Raw genomic sequence first — 20692 nt, forward strand, 5'->3', positions numbered from 1 at the left:
GACACACTGCTGCACTTCTGTTCATTGTATATTGTTGCTTATAGTCCAACTGACAACAATGGGCCATATCAGGACTGTCACACCATACGATTGCTCAATCACATCATCACAAAACTGTCACATATACCAAAAAAGAAAAAAAAAAAAAAAAAGAAAAACAGCAAGACAAACCCACAAAACAGTTCATAACACATTATCGTAACCATGTACCTCCTTAGGGCAAATAAGACTAGGCAGTGCTGAGGACATCAGCCATTCAGCTTAAAATTGTTGAAAAAAACTTGAATAGAAAAAAAACAACTTCAAAAACAAACAAAAAATACATTAAAAAAAAAAATGGCCATACAAGCAAATAACACTGCAGAATGGACAACTAGTGCCCATCCCAGTGTTTACAATTTCACTGCCTAATTACCAGAGCAAAACAGCACAGATAGTACATCACAGACTGCAGAAAATAGAAAAAAGTGTCAAGGCTTGCTCGAAAAAAGACAGCAGAATGGACTGGGAAGGCAGAAAAGGGAAAGAACAGCGAAGGAAGAAAAAAAGGCAGAAATAAAGTGATCAATAGAAAACAGGAAATTTCTAGCACAGAATTCTCAGGTTGGGATGCTATTTATACTGAAAGACCCCTAGGATCACCATGGGGGGTGCTGCACTCCTGCAACAAACCAGGTTATGGGTTAAAGGTTAAAGGTCCCATAGCCTTTGGCCATTGGCTGACACATTGCCGCACTCCTGCAACACCCAAGGCTGAAGGTTAAAGGTTAAAGATCCTATAGCCTTTTACAGCTGGCCATCGGGGCAATGGATTCACATTCACTGTCTTGGGCTTTGCACAGGAAGGCGTGGCCCTATCCTCTTCTTCTGCTGTTTTAAATAAACTTTCCCCAACTGCAGTCAAGTTCTGATTCAAACCTGGTGGAGTGAGGTGTAAGGTGCCTTTCCCAAGGACAAACCAACATGTCAAACCCTGATCACTGGTGAAAAATGGATGAGAAGTCTGGTTCTGCTAAATGGGATATTTGACATTTTGTATTCTTGCTGACAGTCCAGCAAACGGCACAGGGCTATATCAGGACTGCCATTCCACACTGTTGCTTATAGTCTGATTGCACATTTCCAATACCTACCCCAACACATTCTGTCACTCCATTAAAAAAATAAAATTAAAAAAAAGTCCGTTTCTACCCAAGACAGAGTCTTAAAAAGGTAGAAACTGCCAAGAAGAAAAAAACCTGGACCTGCGACTTCCCAAACAGACACTTTATCCACAACTTATCACAATAATGATGCTGCCAAAATAAAATCTTTTTCCTAAAATTACATTAAATCTAACATACTTAACCATGACCCACCAGTCCTATGTAAACTACAACCCTGCTAAAGAGAAATCAGAAGAGGCTGCAGCCAGAGACCTATAAACTGAAGGCAGTTAGCGTGCCCTATATACCAGAAAGCATAACAGGCAGTAAGTTAGCAAGCAAGCAAGCAATCAAAGTGCCTCTAACCTCAGTTCGAGCCCGACGGATGCGCCAGGCGGAGTGGAGACCGACCATGGTGTCGTAGGTGAAGGCCAGAGAGGGCTTCTGGGAGGTGAAGAGGATGTGCTGGGCACTGTCGGTCATGTAGCTCACCTTGGGGGGCCCCCCACCCCCTGCCACACAGCATCACCAGGATTGCAGAAGAAAAAAGAACACAAAGTAATAAAAATAATGTTAAACCCTACCACGTAGATGCAAAATCCCAGGGTGTTTTTAACGCTAACTTTCATCAAACTATCACCCAAGAAACGTTCCACAACCAACTGGAGGTCAACTGAAAACAAAATCAAGGACACTTACCTGTTTTATTTGCGTTTTCACCCTTTTTTTTTTCTTATCTGGTCAATCTGCTACATACTGTCAACTAATCAGAACTTTCAGCAACTGGGTGCATGTGGTGTGCTGGTGCTTACATGGTTTTCAGCCCATTCACTGCTAAAGCTGAAAGGTAATCAATTTAAGACAAAAGCTGCTTCATGATAGCAAACAATGGTCCTTGTGGTTGGTTCTGGACTTTGGGGTGACTTTTTTTTTTTTTCTTTTTTTAACTGTAACAGAAACCAAAGGTCACTTGTGATCATCATGTCTTCTTCTCATGAAAGAATGTGGAATGCATGTTTTAAGTCCAGTATCTATGTTAATATGGTGAAGAAATAACAGCTCTATTATTTGCAGAAAAAAATCATTCAGATGTTCACAAGATGATATTGTTATATAACAGGGTACAGTATGAATTTTCCATCTTTCTTTTCACAATAAGATAAATATCTAGGTCTAGCAAACATATCACCTGCTACTGTGGAGGACAACTTTCAAATACACATAAATTTTTTTAATGTGAGGCTTTATTTAAAGCCTCTTATACCTAGCTTCTCAGATAAATTATTTAAAGATGCTGCTGTTATATTTCTTGCCACTGTTAAAAATTTCTGAAAGTTTACTGCACAGACCAGTTGGACATTAGTTTCAGTAACATTTGCAGTTTACACTGTATTAGGTTTATTCCCTTTGTACATGGATTTTTTTTTTTTTTTTCCGGGGAGAAAGGGGGTTGAGGGGGGGGGGGGGGTTCTAAAATCACACTGTGTGGATCGACATTAAATTGAAGAACACCCAGTACCTGAAGTCTTGGTGATGACAGGACAGACATCGTCCAGGGGATGGAACATGCTGAACACAATGGTGTGGTTCGGGGAGTTCCTGAACAAGGCAAGGCAAGAAGTTTATTTCATGTACCCACTGGGGACAATGAAACAATACTAAAGGTTTAAGTTTAAAGGTCCCATAGCCTTTTACGGCCATCGGAGTAATGGATTTATATCCACTGTGTCTAGGGCTCTGCATAGGAAGGACCCAATCCCTTCTGCTGTTTGAACCTTCCCCAATCAAGTCAGGACCTATTCACACATGAGTGGAGTAAAGTGTCCTTTCCCAAAGATACAACCCATCCCGAAACAGGGCTTTAAACCCTATTACATTATACATTCTTTTCTTTTTTTCTTACATACACCATGCAAACAATATGAGTGATATTTAAAACAAAAATAAAAAAGCCCAGAGAACAAACAAGCAAGCATTGTTCCCTCTAGCAGCAGATAAAGTTCTACTGAAAAGAAATACATATGACAGACTATATCAGATAAGAAATACATATGGCAGACTACAGAGATAAGAAATGCATATAACAGACAACAGAGATAAAAGATTTAGGTTTGAACAATAATTTTTTTTTCTTATTCAGAAAAAGAGTAAATGGAATTAATTCAAACAGAGTCTGGGTGGGTTCTACTTTGTTCAAGTAAACATTTTTGTCTGATACTGTAAAAAATATGAGCACACAAAAAGAAACAGATAGAGCTTGTCATACAACAATCACCCATTATATTTACTATTATCATCAAAGGATATTTCTATAGTGCCCACCTAAAGAACACTTCACACTTTATGATGACGCTAAGAATATTCAGCAATCAAAAATGATGTATGTTTAAAAACCAACATTAAAATGAAATAATGCTCAATGTACATATAAAGCACACAAACACAAACAATGTCATCAGCAAATACCTTCACAGATACACAAACACACAGTTCAAACACACAGGCACAAATGCAAACACACACATACTCATTTAAAAACACATACATATATTTTAAGGCACAGATCAACAATAAAATTATTCATACAATGACACAAAAGGAACAAAATGAATAATCACTCCCACCCCCACACACACCCTTCCCCATCTTCACCCACACACTACCCCCTACACACCCCACCCCTCCCCCACACATGGATATACTGCACTTTACTTTTTAGATGACGCAAGTTCCGAGGGTGTGAGAGCTCTTTCAAACAGGAGACCATCTTCTATTGGCCATGTCTGAGATACCTGCACACACCACAAAAAACCAATAGATTACTGTATTATAAAAACACATGAACAATGCCCGACAATCATGGTCATTCAATAAGTATACACAAAAGACACAACGTGCTTAAATATTTAACCTGAAGTAAACCAAACAAACAATGATCAGAATCATACACATGCAATAATCACAAAGGACAGGCATGAGTGCATGCTGGTTTGCTGAGCATGTCCCAGTTTTGTTCTTGTTTTATTTCAATCATTTGCCTTTTTCATTTACTCCATGAAATCTATTCTATTATTAAAACAGAGATAGCAAATACACCTTATAGCACCATAGTCATGGAGACACAGAACTTCTCAGGCTCAAAAACTTAACAGTAGCCAACAATACTATGTAGGGAATCACCACATATCCTTGTGCCAATTTCTTTCCCATCCTCCCCAATATTGAAGGCCTATATAACTTCTGCATTCTGGGCTGAAGTCGTAAAATACCCACCCACCCTCCTCCCCCCAAAAAAACACACAATAAGCAAAACCAACACATGGAAGACAACTTAGTAATAAACACAGCCCACATACAAGACAAAAGAGTAATAAGAACAGCTCATAAACGTAGGTTGATAGAAGTTAACGAAGTTATAAGAACAGCTAACAAATATAAAAGACAAAGGAGGAGTTTTAAGCACAGACCACACATAAGACAACAGAGCAATAAGCACAGACCACACAGAAGACAACAGAGTAATAAGAACAGCTCATAAACACAGAAGACAGCAAAATAATAAGCACATCCCACAAACATATAAGACAACAGATTAATAAACACAGCCCAAAAATGCAGAAGACAACTGAATAATAAGCACAGCCCACAAACATAGACACCACAGCCAACATAGAAGACAACAGAGCAATAAACACATCCCACACAGAAGACAACAGAGTAAAAAGCACACACCACACTGAAGATAACAGAGTAATAGGAACAGTTCACAAATGCAGAAGACAACAGAGCAATAGGGAACAGCCCACAAACACAGAAGACAACAGAGTAATAAGAACAGCTCACAAACACAGAAGACAACAGAGTAATAAGAACAGCTCACAAACACAGAAGACAACAGAGTAATAAGAACAGCTCACAAACACAGAAGACAACAGAGTAATAAGAACAGCTCACAAACACAGAAGACAACAGAGTAATAAGAACAGCTCACAAACACAGAAGACAACGGAGTAATAAGAACAGCTCACAAACAGAAAACAACAGAGTAATAAGAACAGCCCACAAACACAAAAGAGAACAGACTAATAAGAACAGCTCATAAACACGGAAGACAATGGAGTAATAAGAACAGCCCTTAAACACAGAAGAGAACAGAGTAATAAGAACAGCTCATAAACATGGAAGACAACCGAGTAATAAGCACAGCCCAAACAGAAGACAACAGAATAATAACCACAGCCCACAAAAAAGACAACAGAGCAATAAGCACAGCCCAGAAACACAGAAGACAACAGAGTTAAAGAAGGGACAGCTATCTCAATGCTGTCTCCCTTTCCCACAGCAGTACCTGAAATGGCAGGACGGTGCTGTACTCTCCTCCATCGTCCATGAAAAACGTCAATGTGTTTGACTCTATGACGCTCACTCCACTCTGCGTCACACGGCTTCCTTCTGGATAAAAATGAAATAATAATAATAATAACAATGGATACTTATATAGCACACTATCCAGAAATCTGCTCTAGGTGCTTTACAAAACGCTTTTGATAACATAAAACATTATATCTATGTTACATACACACACCACTTTGCGTCACACGGCTTCCTTCTGGATAAAAATGAAATAATAATAATAATAATAATAACAATGGATACTTATATAGCACACTATCCAGAAATCTGCTCTAGGTGCTTTACAAAACGCTTTTGATAACATAAAACATTATATCTATGTTACATACACACACCAAAATGTGACCACACACACACACACACACACGCACGCACGCACGCACGCGCACACACGCGCACACACGCACGCACGCACGCACACACACACACACACTGCATACTTATACTTACATATGATCATGAGGGACCTTTAAAAATAATAAATAAAATGAAAAGAGAAAGATACAAAAGTAAAAATAAAAACAATAATAATGAATGCATGAAAGAGCAACATCACTAACCCTCTGCAAACTTACAACTATAAAAATATGAGCATCTGTAAACAACCCAACAACATTTCTGAGTTTCGCCTGTTGACAATCATGACATCAGATATTTTCTTCATGAGCAACTATAAACAGACAATCATCAAACCAGACATTTTCTTCATGAGCATCTATAAACAATCTTACAACATTTCTGAGTTTTTCTAGTTGACAATCATGAAATCAAAAATGTTCTTCATAAGCATCCATAAACAATCTTACAAAATTTCTGAGGTTTGCTTGTTGACAATCATGAAATCAGACATTTTCTTCATTCCTTTCTCTCTCTAAAAGTTTCAAAAATATGGAAGGACTATAAACACTGGGCTTAGAGGGGAAACAAAATGTTAAAGTCCATAATCAAAAAAACGTCCATTCTTTTCAGCAAACATTAGCTGTACAAGTCTAAACTGTATTGACCAAAATTCAAAACATTGCTCTGTATTAAAAAAATCCAGTGTCTTCTTTTCGCAACCGGAATGTGATCCACCAAATGCTCAAGATGGTTGAATATCTCATCACTGTAATGGCTTTGTAACATCTCAGTAACCACACAAATGAAAAAAAAACAAAAAAACAGGGCAGGCAGGCAGAACCACACACACATTTTATAAATCAAGTTTCATTTTCAATTAATGTTCTGATTTTCATTGTCCATGTGCTGCATTCGGGCCTGAGCAGTGCGTTGGGTTTATGCAAAGGTCAGGCACCTTTTCCTCCCCCCCAACCTCCCACTCCTCCTAAAACAGTGTGGTGTAGTATATACTGATAAGTCTGCAAGCTTTGAGTTTGACACCTTCTTGAAACTGAAACTAAGTTAAAGAGAAACATATGCTTCTTCTAGTTCTAATTCCTGTGAAATCAAAACAATGCTTCATTACACTCGTTGCAGTTTCAAAATATGTTTACCTGTTGGCTCTGATGCCGGCGGAGCCTGTGGTTCAAGTCCACTACCTGACAGGACAAACGTCGTCCACACAGACTGCACACAGTATACATTCCATCTCAGTCGTTTCCTTACCAAAAACCGAAAAAGGAACTTTTTTTCTCTAAATTTGTTTAAACTAATATACTATACCATGACCCTTTGGTGCAGACTCCGGCAGGGGTCTGATTCCTGTCCAGTGCAAAATACTTCTCTGCTTAAGCATAGAAATAAAAAGTAGCTGCAGCTAGTGAACTCCCTTTTGCATGCCTAAGCAGCGCCCTCTTTGACAGCAACTGAATCATAATTAGTGAGGCTTACTGATTACAGAAGAGGGGACGATGGAAGGGTATTTACTGAGTGTCATGGTATGTTAGATTTAACTTTTTTGTTCTCTTAATTTCAGTCACACAAACTATACCATGACCCACCAGTGCAGAATGGCATGACCACGCAGAGAGCTCACCTTCTGTTTTTTATGATGCAGAGATGGCCTGCTGACATTTTTTGTTTGTTTCACTTTCACTATATGTGGATACATGAATGAATGACTGTGTACAGGGAATGGCTGATCATTGATGTATTTTGCACAACTACTGTATTTAACATCTCAACAAACAACAAATACAACCACAAAAAAAAGAAGACTGACTGACCATTATCATCAGTTACTCAACCTACTAAAATAAAGTTTTTGGATCTGTTTGCATGTGTCTGAACTTGTTTCTTTCATGTGAGAGAATGGGGTGGTAGTGAGGACCACTGTTTTTTAATTGTTGATCAAATAGCTTGTCTGCATTCAACACAAATGCTGTCTATATCTGTTGATCATTGCTTTTAAGTAAGAACCTAATCAATATTCTAATACAACACTTATCAATAATGAAAAATATATATCGAAAAGTTGTTTTTTACTGATGCACAGATTAATGATCACCATTATTTGTAAGTGGATGATATTTACTTGCCTTATATTGAATGTTATATTTCTATATATTTTCTGTCTGAATTAATAGTTCATCGTTATGCTTTGTTTGCCATATTGCCACACAAAAGTTTGTGAAACATGCCAAAAATAAACTATTCTAAAAATAAAAGCAAAATGAATAGGATGTTACCTAGCTCCAACACTACTCTCTTTTCTGCTTCCACTTTTAACACAGATCCCTCTTTTTTTTTTCTCTTTTCTTTTCATCTCTTCTATTAAAAAAAAATATATATATATATATATATATATATAAATATATATATATATAAAGATAAAAAAAAGAAAGAAAGGTGGACAGCATGGCTTCCAATTAGTCAGAAATCTTGGAGGTCCCCAGGACCCTTTTAGTTTTACTATAATTCTAAAGGAATTGCAACAACAGTGGTGGTCCAGTGGTAACATGTCCACCAAGGAAATGAGAATACGAAGGCACAGGATCAAATCCAACACTCACCAGTATTTTCTACCCATCCACCAGACCTAGAGAGGTGGTCTGAACGCTAGTAATTCAAATGAGATGATAAACAAAAATCCAAGGTGCAGCATGCACTTAGCACACATAAACGAACCAACAACAACAAAAAGGTTGTCCTTTGCAAAATTCTGTTTAAAAAATCCAAATTTGACTGGAAAACATGTACACTTGCAAGCAGAAAAAATAGGCGTTGCTTTGTAGCAACATGCCCTCCCCACAGAGATCAGCCCATATTTCACACAGAGAACTCTGTCATGACAAAGAATAATAATACAGTACAATACCTTCAGGTGGTCATTCTAAGAACAGTCTAGTGCTGCACAATCTAATCAAATTGGCAAAGCTACACACATACAAAGACTGACAAAGCTTCAGTCATGATCATCCAGGTTTCTGGTCTGAATAGTTGTGAAGGGAAAGAACTCTGAAGCAGACAAACAGCAACAGACTGAAGCTCCCATAATACAAGATTTTCCCTCTTTTCTTGTCTTTGTTTAACCACTCAGTGAATATACACAGCTCGTCCTTTGCATCTACAGTGTCAAGGACACACATAAATTTGTTTTATCAGTACCCCAACAAAGTGAGAGCTGTTAGACCAAAGGTTTCTCCTCTGCAATAGCAATTCAGTTTACAGCTTAATCTTTTGGGAAGAACAATGACTCTCAAACTATAAGGCAAGACCGCACTGGCTCTTAGAGCTGAAGCCGAAGGGGCGAGTTTGTCTTTGGGGATCGTTTTAAAGCTGTCGTAAAGCCCTCTTTGCTGACAGAGTGGCGATTAAGTTGGCAAGACACTCTCCACTATAATCAAATTCTAGCCCACATAGGACAGCAGTTGCCTCCTCTGCTGTTCTGATGGTCATAGTTGGACCCATCTATCATACAGGTATGCATACAGTCTTTGCCAGTTTTAAGAACAGGTTTGATCAGGACATAACATTAACAATCATACAAAGCCCCTGCCCAACTGACCTGCAGAACCATGGAGTCCATGGTGAAGGTTTTGACGACAGATTGAACTCCACCCTGCCCCACGCGGCTCCACACCACAGTCTGACCGCTGATGTACAGCTCCTCGTCCCTCCATGTCTCCACCCTGTCCCTGTCATCCTTCACACTCACCCCGCCAGTGCCATGGAACAGCCACCTCTCCTTCTGAATCACCAACATGGCATCTGTCATTCCAACACCTCTCTCCACATAACAGCAAAAAAGATAACAACAACATTAAAGCAAATGCACAGTGGGTAGTTATAAACAGGGTTTGCCAAGACAATCCTACTAAAAAAAAGTTAGATTAACGATCCCATAGCCTTTTATGGCCATCAGGTCAGTGTTTTTATACCCACGGTGTCTACGGCTCGGTACAGAAAGGCGGGGCCCTATCCTCTCCTTACACTGTTTTAACCTTCTCCAACCGAAGTCAGGTAACCCATTCACACCTTGGTGAAGTAACATAAATCAGAATAAAGTACCTTTCCCAAAGCACACCACCATGTCAAAACAGTACCATATTCCCTGATCACTGGTGATCACTGACTGTGAAGACCAATGCCTAACTGACTCTGTCACGGCACCTCACAATCCTGCAATGCACAGTTCAAAGGAAAAGGAGAGGCAGACAGAACTGAGACAACTAGACAATATTCCAGAATGGGCAGACCTGAGACTGAGTAATGCCCTGAAAGAGATCAGGAACAAAGATATATTTCGAGAGAGAGAACTTGTTGCCAGGTCATAAGTGGTCTGACTCTGAGACTGGGATATAAGAAGAAGAGTGATCACCAACTATACTGCTTAATAATGCAGATTTGAACACATATTTTCATCAAAATAATGACATGACACATTTCAACCTTCAATGCCATTTCAGATTTCAAATGCCTTATCCACTGAAATTCAAAACGCTTGACATTAATGATTGTATGTCCTCTTCACTGTTGTGACTTTTATATTTCACACACACACACACACACACACACACACACACACACACACACGCACGCACGCACACACACACTGGAATCTCAAATAATACTCATGATCACAATATCCATTTCCAACCAAGAAAAACAAGAAGCAAAAAATGGATACCCCTGAAAATTAAAAGGCATTTCTTCTATTAAAAAAGAACCTTAAAAAAGAAAGATCAGAAACCATACAGTATTTAACACACAATAATCACAAACCTTATTGGAAACAGTGTCATGCAGAGAGAATTCCCTGAAGGACTTGACAAGGGGAACACCACTGTCCACATGGTTCACATTTTGAACCTGGATCTGGAACTCCCCAGGGTGGTGCTTCACATAGTCCCGCCCAAATGGAGCGAACTCCTGGGTATCACAGGCCGATATCATATCCTCAGGATCCAGGGTGGTAGCGAATGTAGGTCTTTCTAAAATCATCAAGAAAAATACAGAGCAAAGACTTAGTATAATATAGTCACTGCATCACACATGCTGCTAATGCTGGAAACTGATGATTAATTCTGTGTTCAAGTTTAAACTCAAACTGAAACACTCAAAATAAAGCTCTTTCCATCAAATTGAAATCAGGAAGGCCTTCATTCATTCACAATGTGTTGAAATGTGACTTAAGATTGGGCTGAACAGTCTGGAACAGAATTCTAATTTGGGTTACAAATATTTTTGAATTGAAGTTTAGGTTGCTCCTCTATCACCATACCTACTAAAACAGGACCTTCAAGCCCTACCAACAGACCTCCAGGCAAATGAGAGAGAGAGAAAAAAAAAGAAAACGGAAGTAGGAATGGGAGATGAAGATCCACCCTGATAAATACACCATCGTAAAAGCTACAAACTAAGATGATAAAACCATTTGAATCACCAGCCAAGGTACCAACTCTATGACCAAAATCTGAATAACACCAGCAGCAAGTAGCATTGTGTGACACTGCATAACAGGAAATGGGTTCCCACAACCACATTAGTTCCAAAGGTACCACATTAGTTCCAATAAGGTACTTGCCTTTCAAAGGTGTCATCTGGAAAGAACCAACTGGAAAATCAACAAAATAAATTACAAGACAAAGCGTCAGTAAGAATTGTGCTGGATAATCCCTCAAAAGCACAGTACCTGCATCCCACAAAGAGACCCTGAGGTGAGCAGATGGCTTTCCCTTGAATGACAATAATAATAATATCATACAAATGACAATGAATAAAGTATTTATGTGGTGCCGGATCTTGTACATATCTTAACCAAAGCACTTTCAGTTTCACTCATAATCAAAGGGATTAAAAATAAACCATAAATTACACAAGTAGACAGAAGTCTAGAGAAATTCGATGAAAATGACCAAACTGCTAGCATCATGAACATTCTGGTAGAATGGCCAACACTGCAAACAAACAACAATAATTGAATTAAAAAAAAGACATCTACATGATCTAGTACTGATCTAGGCTGCCCGTGAAAAGTGGATCAAATTCTCCACCAAGAAACAGCAGTAACTTGCCAGTTCCTTCTGCCTCATCAGACAAGATCCAGAAGGGACTGTAAAAAAATCATAACAGCTAAGCAGGATCACTTGCTGCATATAGTATGTCCTTTCCTAAAGGAGGGACTGGAGGGACCTTTCCTCACTGGATACAGTACTAGCCCCACCAACAGACACCTTCGCCACAAAGGCAATCACTCATTTGAAGCAGAACAAAAGATCCCAGTTTCTGTTGTTGTTTTGTTTTTGCTTATCCTTCAGCATTATTTGTTCCAAGCATGTCATACCTAACACCGTAACAGCCAATAAATTATGACTGTGGTTACCAATGGAAGAAGATACAGTTTCATAAGATTTTATTCTTTACTAATTAGTGCTCCATTCACTAGTGGAGGGTTCCTCATCAAATAATTTCTAAAATTAGTAAACCCTAATCACAGCTGGTATGGCCACAGAACAAGATCCAACAGCTTTGCTAAAACAATCCTCAAAGGAACTGTTGATGGTTGGAGACAGAAACAATGGTGGACTGACACTGCAGAATGGGCAGGATAACCATTTGAAAAATTTGCAGAGACCCAGGCTTTGACACACAACCAACAGACACACAGGAATCTGACGAACAGTTCTGTGCTGCACCCCAATGACTCTTCACATAGCTGAGGCAGAACCCTTGATATTAATGAATGCCATAGTGATTATGTTGGTAACACAGATTATAAATAAATTAAGTAAAAGAAACTGTTTCTAGCTTTGCACTCAAGTCAAGCAGTAATCATTTTACTACATGAAAAAGTAAAATGGAAACCTATACGCACACATTTAGTGACATTATATATACTTTTCTTTTTTCCAATTGAGACACACCAGTTTGTTTTTTATTCAGTTTCTTTGAACTCCACACCACGTGAGTCAGTCATTTAGCTTGTACTTGTGACCATACACACTATCAATAAATGAATAATCCATTGAAACAAATCCAATTGTCATTACATCTACTACGAAGTAGTAGTCCATTATATGGGGAGTTTGTGCCATGTAAGTACTGTTATCATTATCTTCTCTTTTTTTTCAAATCTAATTTTATGTACATCATGTAATTATTATCTGATGTATCTCCCTCATGGCAGTCATGCCCCCCACGCCCCTTGCTATTTTATTTGATTGCTTTGCTTTGGGGGTGTGGTGCATTCATTGAATGTTTCACTTGCAGTCCGGCATAGTATTCAGTGGTGAGCAAGAATGACTCAATGAGTAAAAGTGCAACACCACAATAATATCCTGCATTTTAACATTGGTGCAGTTAAACCCCTTTGTCTATTTAGTCGCTTTGTACGTATATATTCCCGCTGCTTTTGTTTTAGCTGCGTTGTTGATTAGCTGCTGGATTGGACTGGTGTGCGGTGCCACAAGGCGCGTAGTTGGGGTTTTTTGTTTTGTTTTTTGGGTGTGTTTTTTTTTTATCAGACATCTGCGTTTAATTAACCAAGCAAACATCATTTCACTTCTTCACTGATAGAATACTGAAATAACAAAAATATCAGAACTGATTCGCTTCGTGAGCAGTCCAACACTTGACCGCTGTGTCAACACATTTTGCAAATACAAATAATTGCTTCAACGCTATGCTGTATTGACTCTTCAGATTTATGCTGTATTGACTATTCTACCTGCTATACTGTGACATAAGAAAAGTGGACGTACTGCAAATAAGAAATCAATGAAAACTGTCAGCAGACTCTCAAGAAGCTGTTCTCCTCGCGGCCATATTTCCCGCTGTAGTTGTCTGAACTTCCGGTAATGCGATCATTCGTGGTGACACAGTTATAGCAAAAACAGTTCCACATACTCTTTTGGGAGGGTGTGGGGGGCACTGCGTATAAAATGAGAAACTGAAAATCACAGATGTAAAATCACAGATTGCATTTTAATGAGTAAAAAGAGAACTTTTTTTTAATCGAAAAAAAAAATGTGACTGTTCTGATAACTTTCGGTTTCTTGAAAATCTTCGTCCGGAGACATGCGATCTGACGGAAGAGGAAGGTGGGGTTTGTTTTGTTTTGTTTTGTTTTGTTTGTTTTTTTCAAAAGACATAGTAGACAAAAATGTTTTATGTACTACAGTTATAACCTGGGAACCTCCATCAAAGAAGTTGTCAGACTTCAGCAACTTCATTAGTCCAACAGATTTGCACATCATATATACCCCACTTGTAGTGATATTTGACAGTTTCAGTTTTCAATAGCTCAAGGAGGCGTCAATGCGTTCGGACAAATCCATATACGCTACACCACATCTGCCAAGCAGATGCCTGACCAGCAGCGTAACCCAACGCGCTTAGTCAGGCCTTAAGAAAAAAAAAAGGTGAATAAATAATAGATAAGCTTACGTAAATAAATAAATAAATAAATAAATAAATAAATAAATAATTATAATATAAAAAAAGAAGAAGAAGAAGAAGAAGTCCCCTCCACTGTAAGCACAGCCTGGAAACGAGAGAGAGAGAATCATTACTTTTAAAAGATAATGATATATTAAAAATGTATTAAAAAATTTTGACGAAAAAAACCCCATTGAAAATTGTGTTGTATTGGGAGCCATATGGAAGACGACAGACACTGTCGACCGAACAACACAGACAACAAGAACTTTGTTCCGTGCTGTCTGTCTGTCTGTCTGTCTGTCTCTCTCTCTCTCTCTCTCTCTCTCTCACACACACACACACACACACACACACACACACACACACACACACACACACACACATGCGACAAACAAAATCAAGTAAAAAAAAAAAAAAAAAAAAAAAAAAATTATCACACACAAAACAAAAGCACCACCGCTTCTCCTGAACTTACCATCTGATGATGATCCCCCATGACTGCAGTTCCGGAACTTCGGTGATGGGACAGGACAGTTCGTCGTGGCTCCGGCGGCTGGGACGATGGATGAACACGTTTCTTTCTTACGAACACCTGTGGCGACACGCACAGCCTGAGTGACGTAATGTGAATTGAAGACTGCCGCGTTCGACGAGCTTTGTATATGTGTGTTTGCGTGCGTGTGTGTGGGTGTGTGTGTGTGTGTGTGTGTGTGTGTGTGTGTGTGTGTGTGCGCGCGTGCTGTGTGTGTGTGTGTGTGTGTGTGCGTGCTGTGTGTGTGTGTGTGTATGTGTATGTGTGTGTGCGTGCGTGTGTGTGGGTGTGTGTGTGTGTGTGTGTGTGTGTGTGTGTGTGTGTGTGTGTGTGTGTGTGTGTGTGTGTGTGTGTGACTAGCATGTAATTAAATCAGCCAGCCAGTGTAAGCCCCTTTTTGTTTCACATCAACATATTGCGTCACCTGATCATGCACGCATACACGCACTCACTCACTCACGCACGCACGCACACACACACACACACACACACACACACACACACACGCACGCACGCACGCACGCACGCACGCACGCACACACACACACACACACTCAGAGAAGAACCCGTGACCGTCTTTTGCAAAATGTGTCGGATGTCGTCTTTTGTATTTCTTATCCTCGGTAGCTGGGGAAGATTTAAACTTCGAAAGGAGAGAATTGGGCCCCGCCTTTTTAAGCCGAGGCCTAAACACCGTGGGTATGATTTCATTGCTCCGATGGCCTTGAAAGGGCAAAGGACATTTAATTTAACCTTTAACCTAACGACTGCAAGACATCGTCTCAGTCAAATATCAAATTTGGGATTTAGGTTACTTCTGATTTCTGTAATCAGTTTTCTAAATCACTTTCAATGATACAGGTTCGAACGACACTATTCCAAATTTTCTGGGGTTTTTTGTTTTTTTGTTTTGTTTTGTTTTTTGCCCCATCATCTGCACCGTTTCAGCGGCATCACTCCCACACCGCTCACTCAGACTCCCCCATACACGGCCACACCCGGGCTCGTCCGCCACAGTTCCAGCGTCGGCAGTCCACTGGGAACCATCGGTGTTAGGTCGCCAGGAGGCCACACACCAGAGGAGACCCCGCACCGCTGCTGAGTCACCTCGGTGATGTTCAGCGGCGCCTGTTCTACTTCAACGCACCTAGGACACCACCTGCTAAGCCCCCCACCAACGACAATAATGGCTCAGTCGCGGAGCCAGACTGAGTGATCATCCCTCCCAGAGTGGAGACCGCCACCACGCCCCTCAAACAACAGCCCCCCATGAACCTGCCGACACTGACGACATTGACAGGACTCGCCCCAAGCACGGAAGTGGAGGGGTATCGAAACTGAGGTCACCATGAGAGCAGGGCATGAAAGGCCACAGACTTTGAGACTATTTTGTTTATATTGATGACGATGAAGGAGGAGGAGGAGGAGGACGATGATGATGACGATATTGCTATGGAGGTCCATTTTGGTTTGGGACTGCGTGACAAGGCTGTACTCTACGCTTCCTGTCATAATGATATCCCGGCGTTAACCAGGCCCGATAGATACAGACACTTGCAGTGTTGGTCAGGTAATTAGAGCAACACACCCAAAGACGCATCCTGGAAATGGATGACACTCGACTGTGTGTTCCCAGTCTCCCCATTTAAGCCCACAGCACACTCAACTCTGGGTAGGAGCCGGCCACGGGCCGTAAAACCCACCTCCGCTGGGATTCGAACCCGCGTCCTCCCAGCCGTCAGTCCGCGACGCTAACCACTTCGCCACGGCGGCTGGTGTTTTGTTTTATTTTGTTTACATTTGTTTACATTTGTATTTTATTTGTTTGACAGAAAAGAAAAAGTGAGGATAGTTGGAGCGGGCGGGGGTGTGGCGTGTGGGTGGGGGGGGGGGGGGATAGAGAAGTGCGACACAATGTTAAGATCGGGGATGGGTGGTTGAGTAATGTGGCCATGTAAACCACACAAAGGTGTTAAATTGTGTTTATTGCCCCATCACACATACTGGGTATTGCACATTGTACACTACAAGCACAAAATTAATCAATGTATATATGCATGTGTGTGCGCCTGACTGCACATACATGCTTGGTGTGCATGCATGTATGTGTGTTTATGAATGTGTGTGTGTGTATATATATATATATATATATGCATATGTATATATATATATACATACATATATATGTGTGTGTGTTCATGAATGTGTGTACATGTGTGTCTGAGTGTATGTTAATGAATGTGTGTGTGTGTGTTCATGAATGTGGTGTGTGTGTGTGTGTTTGACACAATCACGCATCATGCAGTTCACAGAATTCAATCAGTACTGCATGCTTTATTTTGACAAGTGATGTCTCGTCCATTTTGTGCTTCATCAAAGAGCAGGCTCTTGTTATGGCTTATGAACCTTTTTTCTTTTTTTCTTTTTTTGTATACATATATATAGCCAGTTCCTGAGTTTAACCTCTTGACTGCTGCTGATGAGAATGCTTGTCAGTGAAAGGCTGTCACCTTGCTGTGATAAGATTGAACTGCAAGGTTGGGTCATCAAGTGGAGTGATGGCCTAGAGGTAACGCGTCCGCCTAGGAAGCGAGAGAGAATCTGAGCGCGCTGGTTCGAATCACGGCTCAGCCGCCAATATTTTCTCCCCCTCCACTAGACCTTGAGTGGTGGTCTGGACGCTAGTCATTCGGATGAGACGATAAACCGAGGTCCCGTGTGCAGCATGCACTTAGGGCTCGTAAAAGAACCCACGGCAACAAAAAGGTTGTTCCTGGCAAAATTCTGTAGAAAAATCCACTTTGATAGGAAAAACAAACAAAACTGCACGCAGGAAAAAATACCAAAAAAATGGGTGGCGCTGTAGTATAGCGACGCGCTCTCCCTGGGGAGAGCAGCCCGAATTTCACACAGAGAAATCTATTGTGATAAAAAGAAATACAGATACAGATCAGTCTCCATTATATATATGACTTCTTCCTCTTCTTCTTCATAAATGGGTTGCAACTATCATGTCCAATTGTATGCATGTGCCTGTGGGCTTTCATATGCTTGGCTTTTTTTAACCCACCATTCTAGCAGCCATAGTACTATGTTCTCGGGGGCATGCCTTCCTCTTGGGATTGCATTACTTTTGCTCAGAAAAATTGGTTACACCATATAAAAGTATGCACGACATAGTAAACGCACCAGGAGATCTTCCAGTTCATCTGGTCTGTTGCAGTTCTGCTGTGAATGCCCACATTTTGCAGATGAGAAAGAATACAGATCACTGATACAACATACTTTTAAGTCCATGTATAGAACGGAGACTGATGACCCAACCTTCATCCTTCATTACTACAATGGGGTTTCTGGATTAGCTCTCTCTTGGGTCAAAAGCTATCTTTCAAGTTGTATCCAGTCATCATCAATAATCACTCATCACAACCAGCACCTGTTTTGTTCAGAGTTCCACAGGGCTCTGTCTTAGGCCCCATACTTTTCATCATGTACATCAAACCTCTTCATACGCTTATGCAAAGTCACTTTGTTTCCAACCAATCTGTTGCAGACAACACATGGCTTTATAGAATATATCAACCTACACAAATAGGTCAAACCATACAGACTTTACAGTTGTGCATCACAGATGTCAAATCATGGATGACGGATCACAAACTCAAACTAAATGATAGTAAAACAGAAGCCCTTCTCATTCACTCAAAGCGCTCATTTTCTGACTTGCATTAGCCTTCATCTATCCTGTTAGGAACCTCAGACATACCTTTCTCAGCATCTGCACACAACCTTTCAGATGACATGACACTTGACATACACATCAACCATATTTGTAGGTCAGCATATGCAGCACTCCGACAAATCAGTTCCATTTGCCAGTATCTAACCACAGAAACCACAAAGACATTGGTTTGTTCTTTTGTCCTATCTAGATTAGATTATGGAAATGCTCTTCTTGCCAGCTGCCCAAACACTTTTTTGACAAACTTCAAAAAGTTCAAAACTCTGCAGCATGACTCACTCAAGGCTAGGAAACATCAACACATCCCCTCCCCTTGTATGTGTGCGTGTGTGTGTGTGTGTGTGTAGTCACATTTTGGTGTGTGTATGTAACATAGATGTAATGTTTTATGTTAACAAAAGTGTTTTTGTAAAGCACCTAGAGCAGATTTCTGGATAGTGTGCTATATAAGTATCCATTATTATTATTATATCTTATTGTAAAGCGCTGTGAGCCCCATTTGAGATAGGGGTACAGCGCTATATAAGCCTGCATTTTATTATTAACTGTATTTTATTTCTTTTTATCACAACAGATTTCTCTGTGTGAAATTCAGGCTGCTCTCCCCAGGGAGAGCGCGTCACTACACTACAGTGCCACCCATTTTTTTGTATGTTTTCCAGCGTGCAGTTTTATTTGATTTTCCTATCAAAGTGGATTTTTCTACAGAATTTTGCCAGGAACAATCCTTTTGTTGCCATAGGTTCTTTTACGTGTGCTAAGTGCATGCTGCACACGGTACCTCAGTTTATCATCTCATCCGAATGACTAGCATCCAGACCACCACTCAAGGTCTAGTGGAAGGGGAGAAAATATCGGTGGCTGAGCCGTGATTCGAACCAGCACGCTCAGATTCTCTTGCTTCCTAGGCAGATGCGTTACCTCTACGCCGTCACTCCACATGATGTACACTCGAGAAAAAACTGCTACTGTGTAGTGTAGATTTCAGTCCCATTTAGTTGCCTTCATCAGTGTTCTTCTTTAAATATATACTTAAATTTTCTGGCAAATTTGGGTTTGAAATAGTCATTTCCCAAATTTTCAGGTTTGAAATATGGCTTTGAATACCTTTTATTTTGTGGGGGGGGGTTCTTGTGTGTCAATTTGAGTTTTGTGCTCCCTTCAATTATGAGTTTGCCGTTGTCCCCATTAACTTGCACGGTTGCAGAAGCATGTGTCCATCCAACTTAACTGTGGTTATGGTTGGTGCATGTGTACAGTCTGTATTGTATTGTATTGTGTTGTATTGTGTTACTCTTTTGTCACAAGAGACTTTTCTTGAGAAATTCAGGCTGCTCTCCCCAGAAAGCACACCACCACAGTGGAGTGCAACCCATAATTATTTTTCTTTTTGCTGCCTGCAAGTGTATTTCACTATTTGTTTTCCCATCACAGTGGACTTTTCTACAGAATTTTGCCAGGGACAACTCTTTTGTAGCCATGGGGTCTTTTCCATGTGCTAACTGCATTCTACAAGCAGGACCATGTTTTATTGTCTCATACAAATGATTAGCATCCAGACCACCACTCAAGGTCTAGTGGAGAGGGAGATAATAGCAAGTGTGGGATTGGATCCAAAAAGCTGGCCTCTCTTGTCTCTTTGCTTCCTTGGCAAACGCATTGCCACAATACCACCACTTCACAGTGTACAGTCTTTGCCAGGTTTGGGAACAGGTGGTGTGGCCATGTATGGGGAATCTAAATGAGCAGTGTGAAAGTAATGCCACTGAAACGGTGCAGATGATGGGGCAGCAAAAAAAAATAAATAATAAAATAAATAATAGTAAACTTTTTTTTTTTCTTTTTTTTAAAGGTTTGGGAACAGGTATGATCAGGACCTACACCAGTGGGAAGGGAGAGTGTCTGTGGCTTAAAGGAGATCAGCCTTCTCAATACAGTTTCAACTTCTTCAGCACATTTCTTTTTAGGCATGTTACATGGTGTTTTGTCAGAGCTAGTTGAGGAATCATGAAGGCTTGGAGGGAAGACATTTGTTCAGCC

At 40.3% G+C, this 20692-nt stretch overlaps 1 protein-coding gene across 1 annotated transcript in view; it reads right to left on the bottom strand.

Moving 5' to 3' along the window:
• Positions 1-13793, bottom strand: part of LOC143281054 (anaphase-promoting complex subunit 1-like) — an 83746-nt gene extending 69953 nt beyond the window's left edge. The window contains exons 1-8 of the mRNA XM_076585966.1: positions 13700-13793; positions 10722-10930; positions 9505-9687; positions 7052-7124; positions 5494-5597; positions 3858-3937; positions 2665-2744; positions 1512-1657 (exon numbers count right to left, since the gene is read on the bottom strand). Of these exons, the coding sequence (XP_076442081.1) occupies positions 1512-1657; positions 2665-2744; positions 3858-3937; positions 5494-5597; positions 7052-7124; positions 9505-9687; positions 10722-10892 (837 nt within the window). The 5' untranslated portion in view covers positions 10893-10930; positions 13700-13793. The remainder of the gene's footprint in view (positions 1-1511; positions 1658-2664; positions 2745-3857; positions 3938-5493; positions 5598-7051; positions 7125-9504; positions 9688-10721; positions 10931-13699) is intronic.
• Positions 13794-20692: the final 6899 nt, after the last annotated feature.

The sequence above is a fragment of the Babylonia areolata genome, chromosome 4 (genome assembly GCF_041734735.1).
Source record: "Babylonia areolata isolate BAREFJ2019XMU chromosome 4, ASM4173473v1, whole genome shotgun sequence".
Lineage (NCBI taxonomy): Eukaryota > Metazoa > Mollusca > Gastropoda > Neogastropoda > Buccinidae > Babylonia > Babylonia areolata.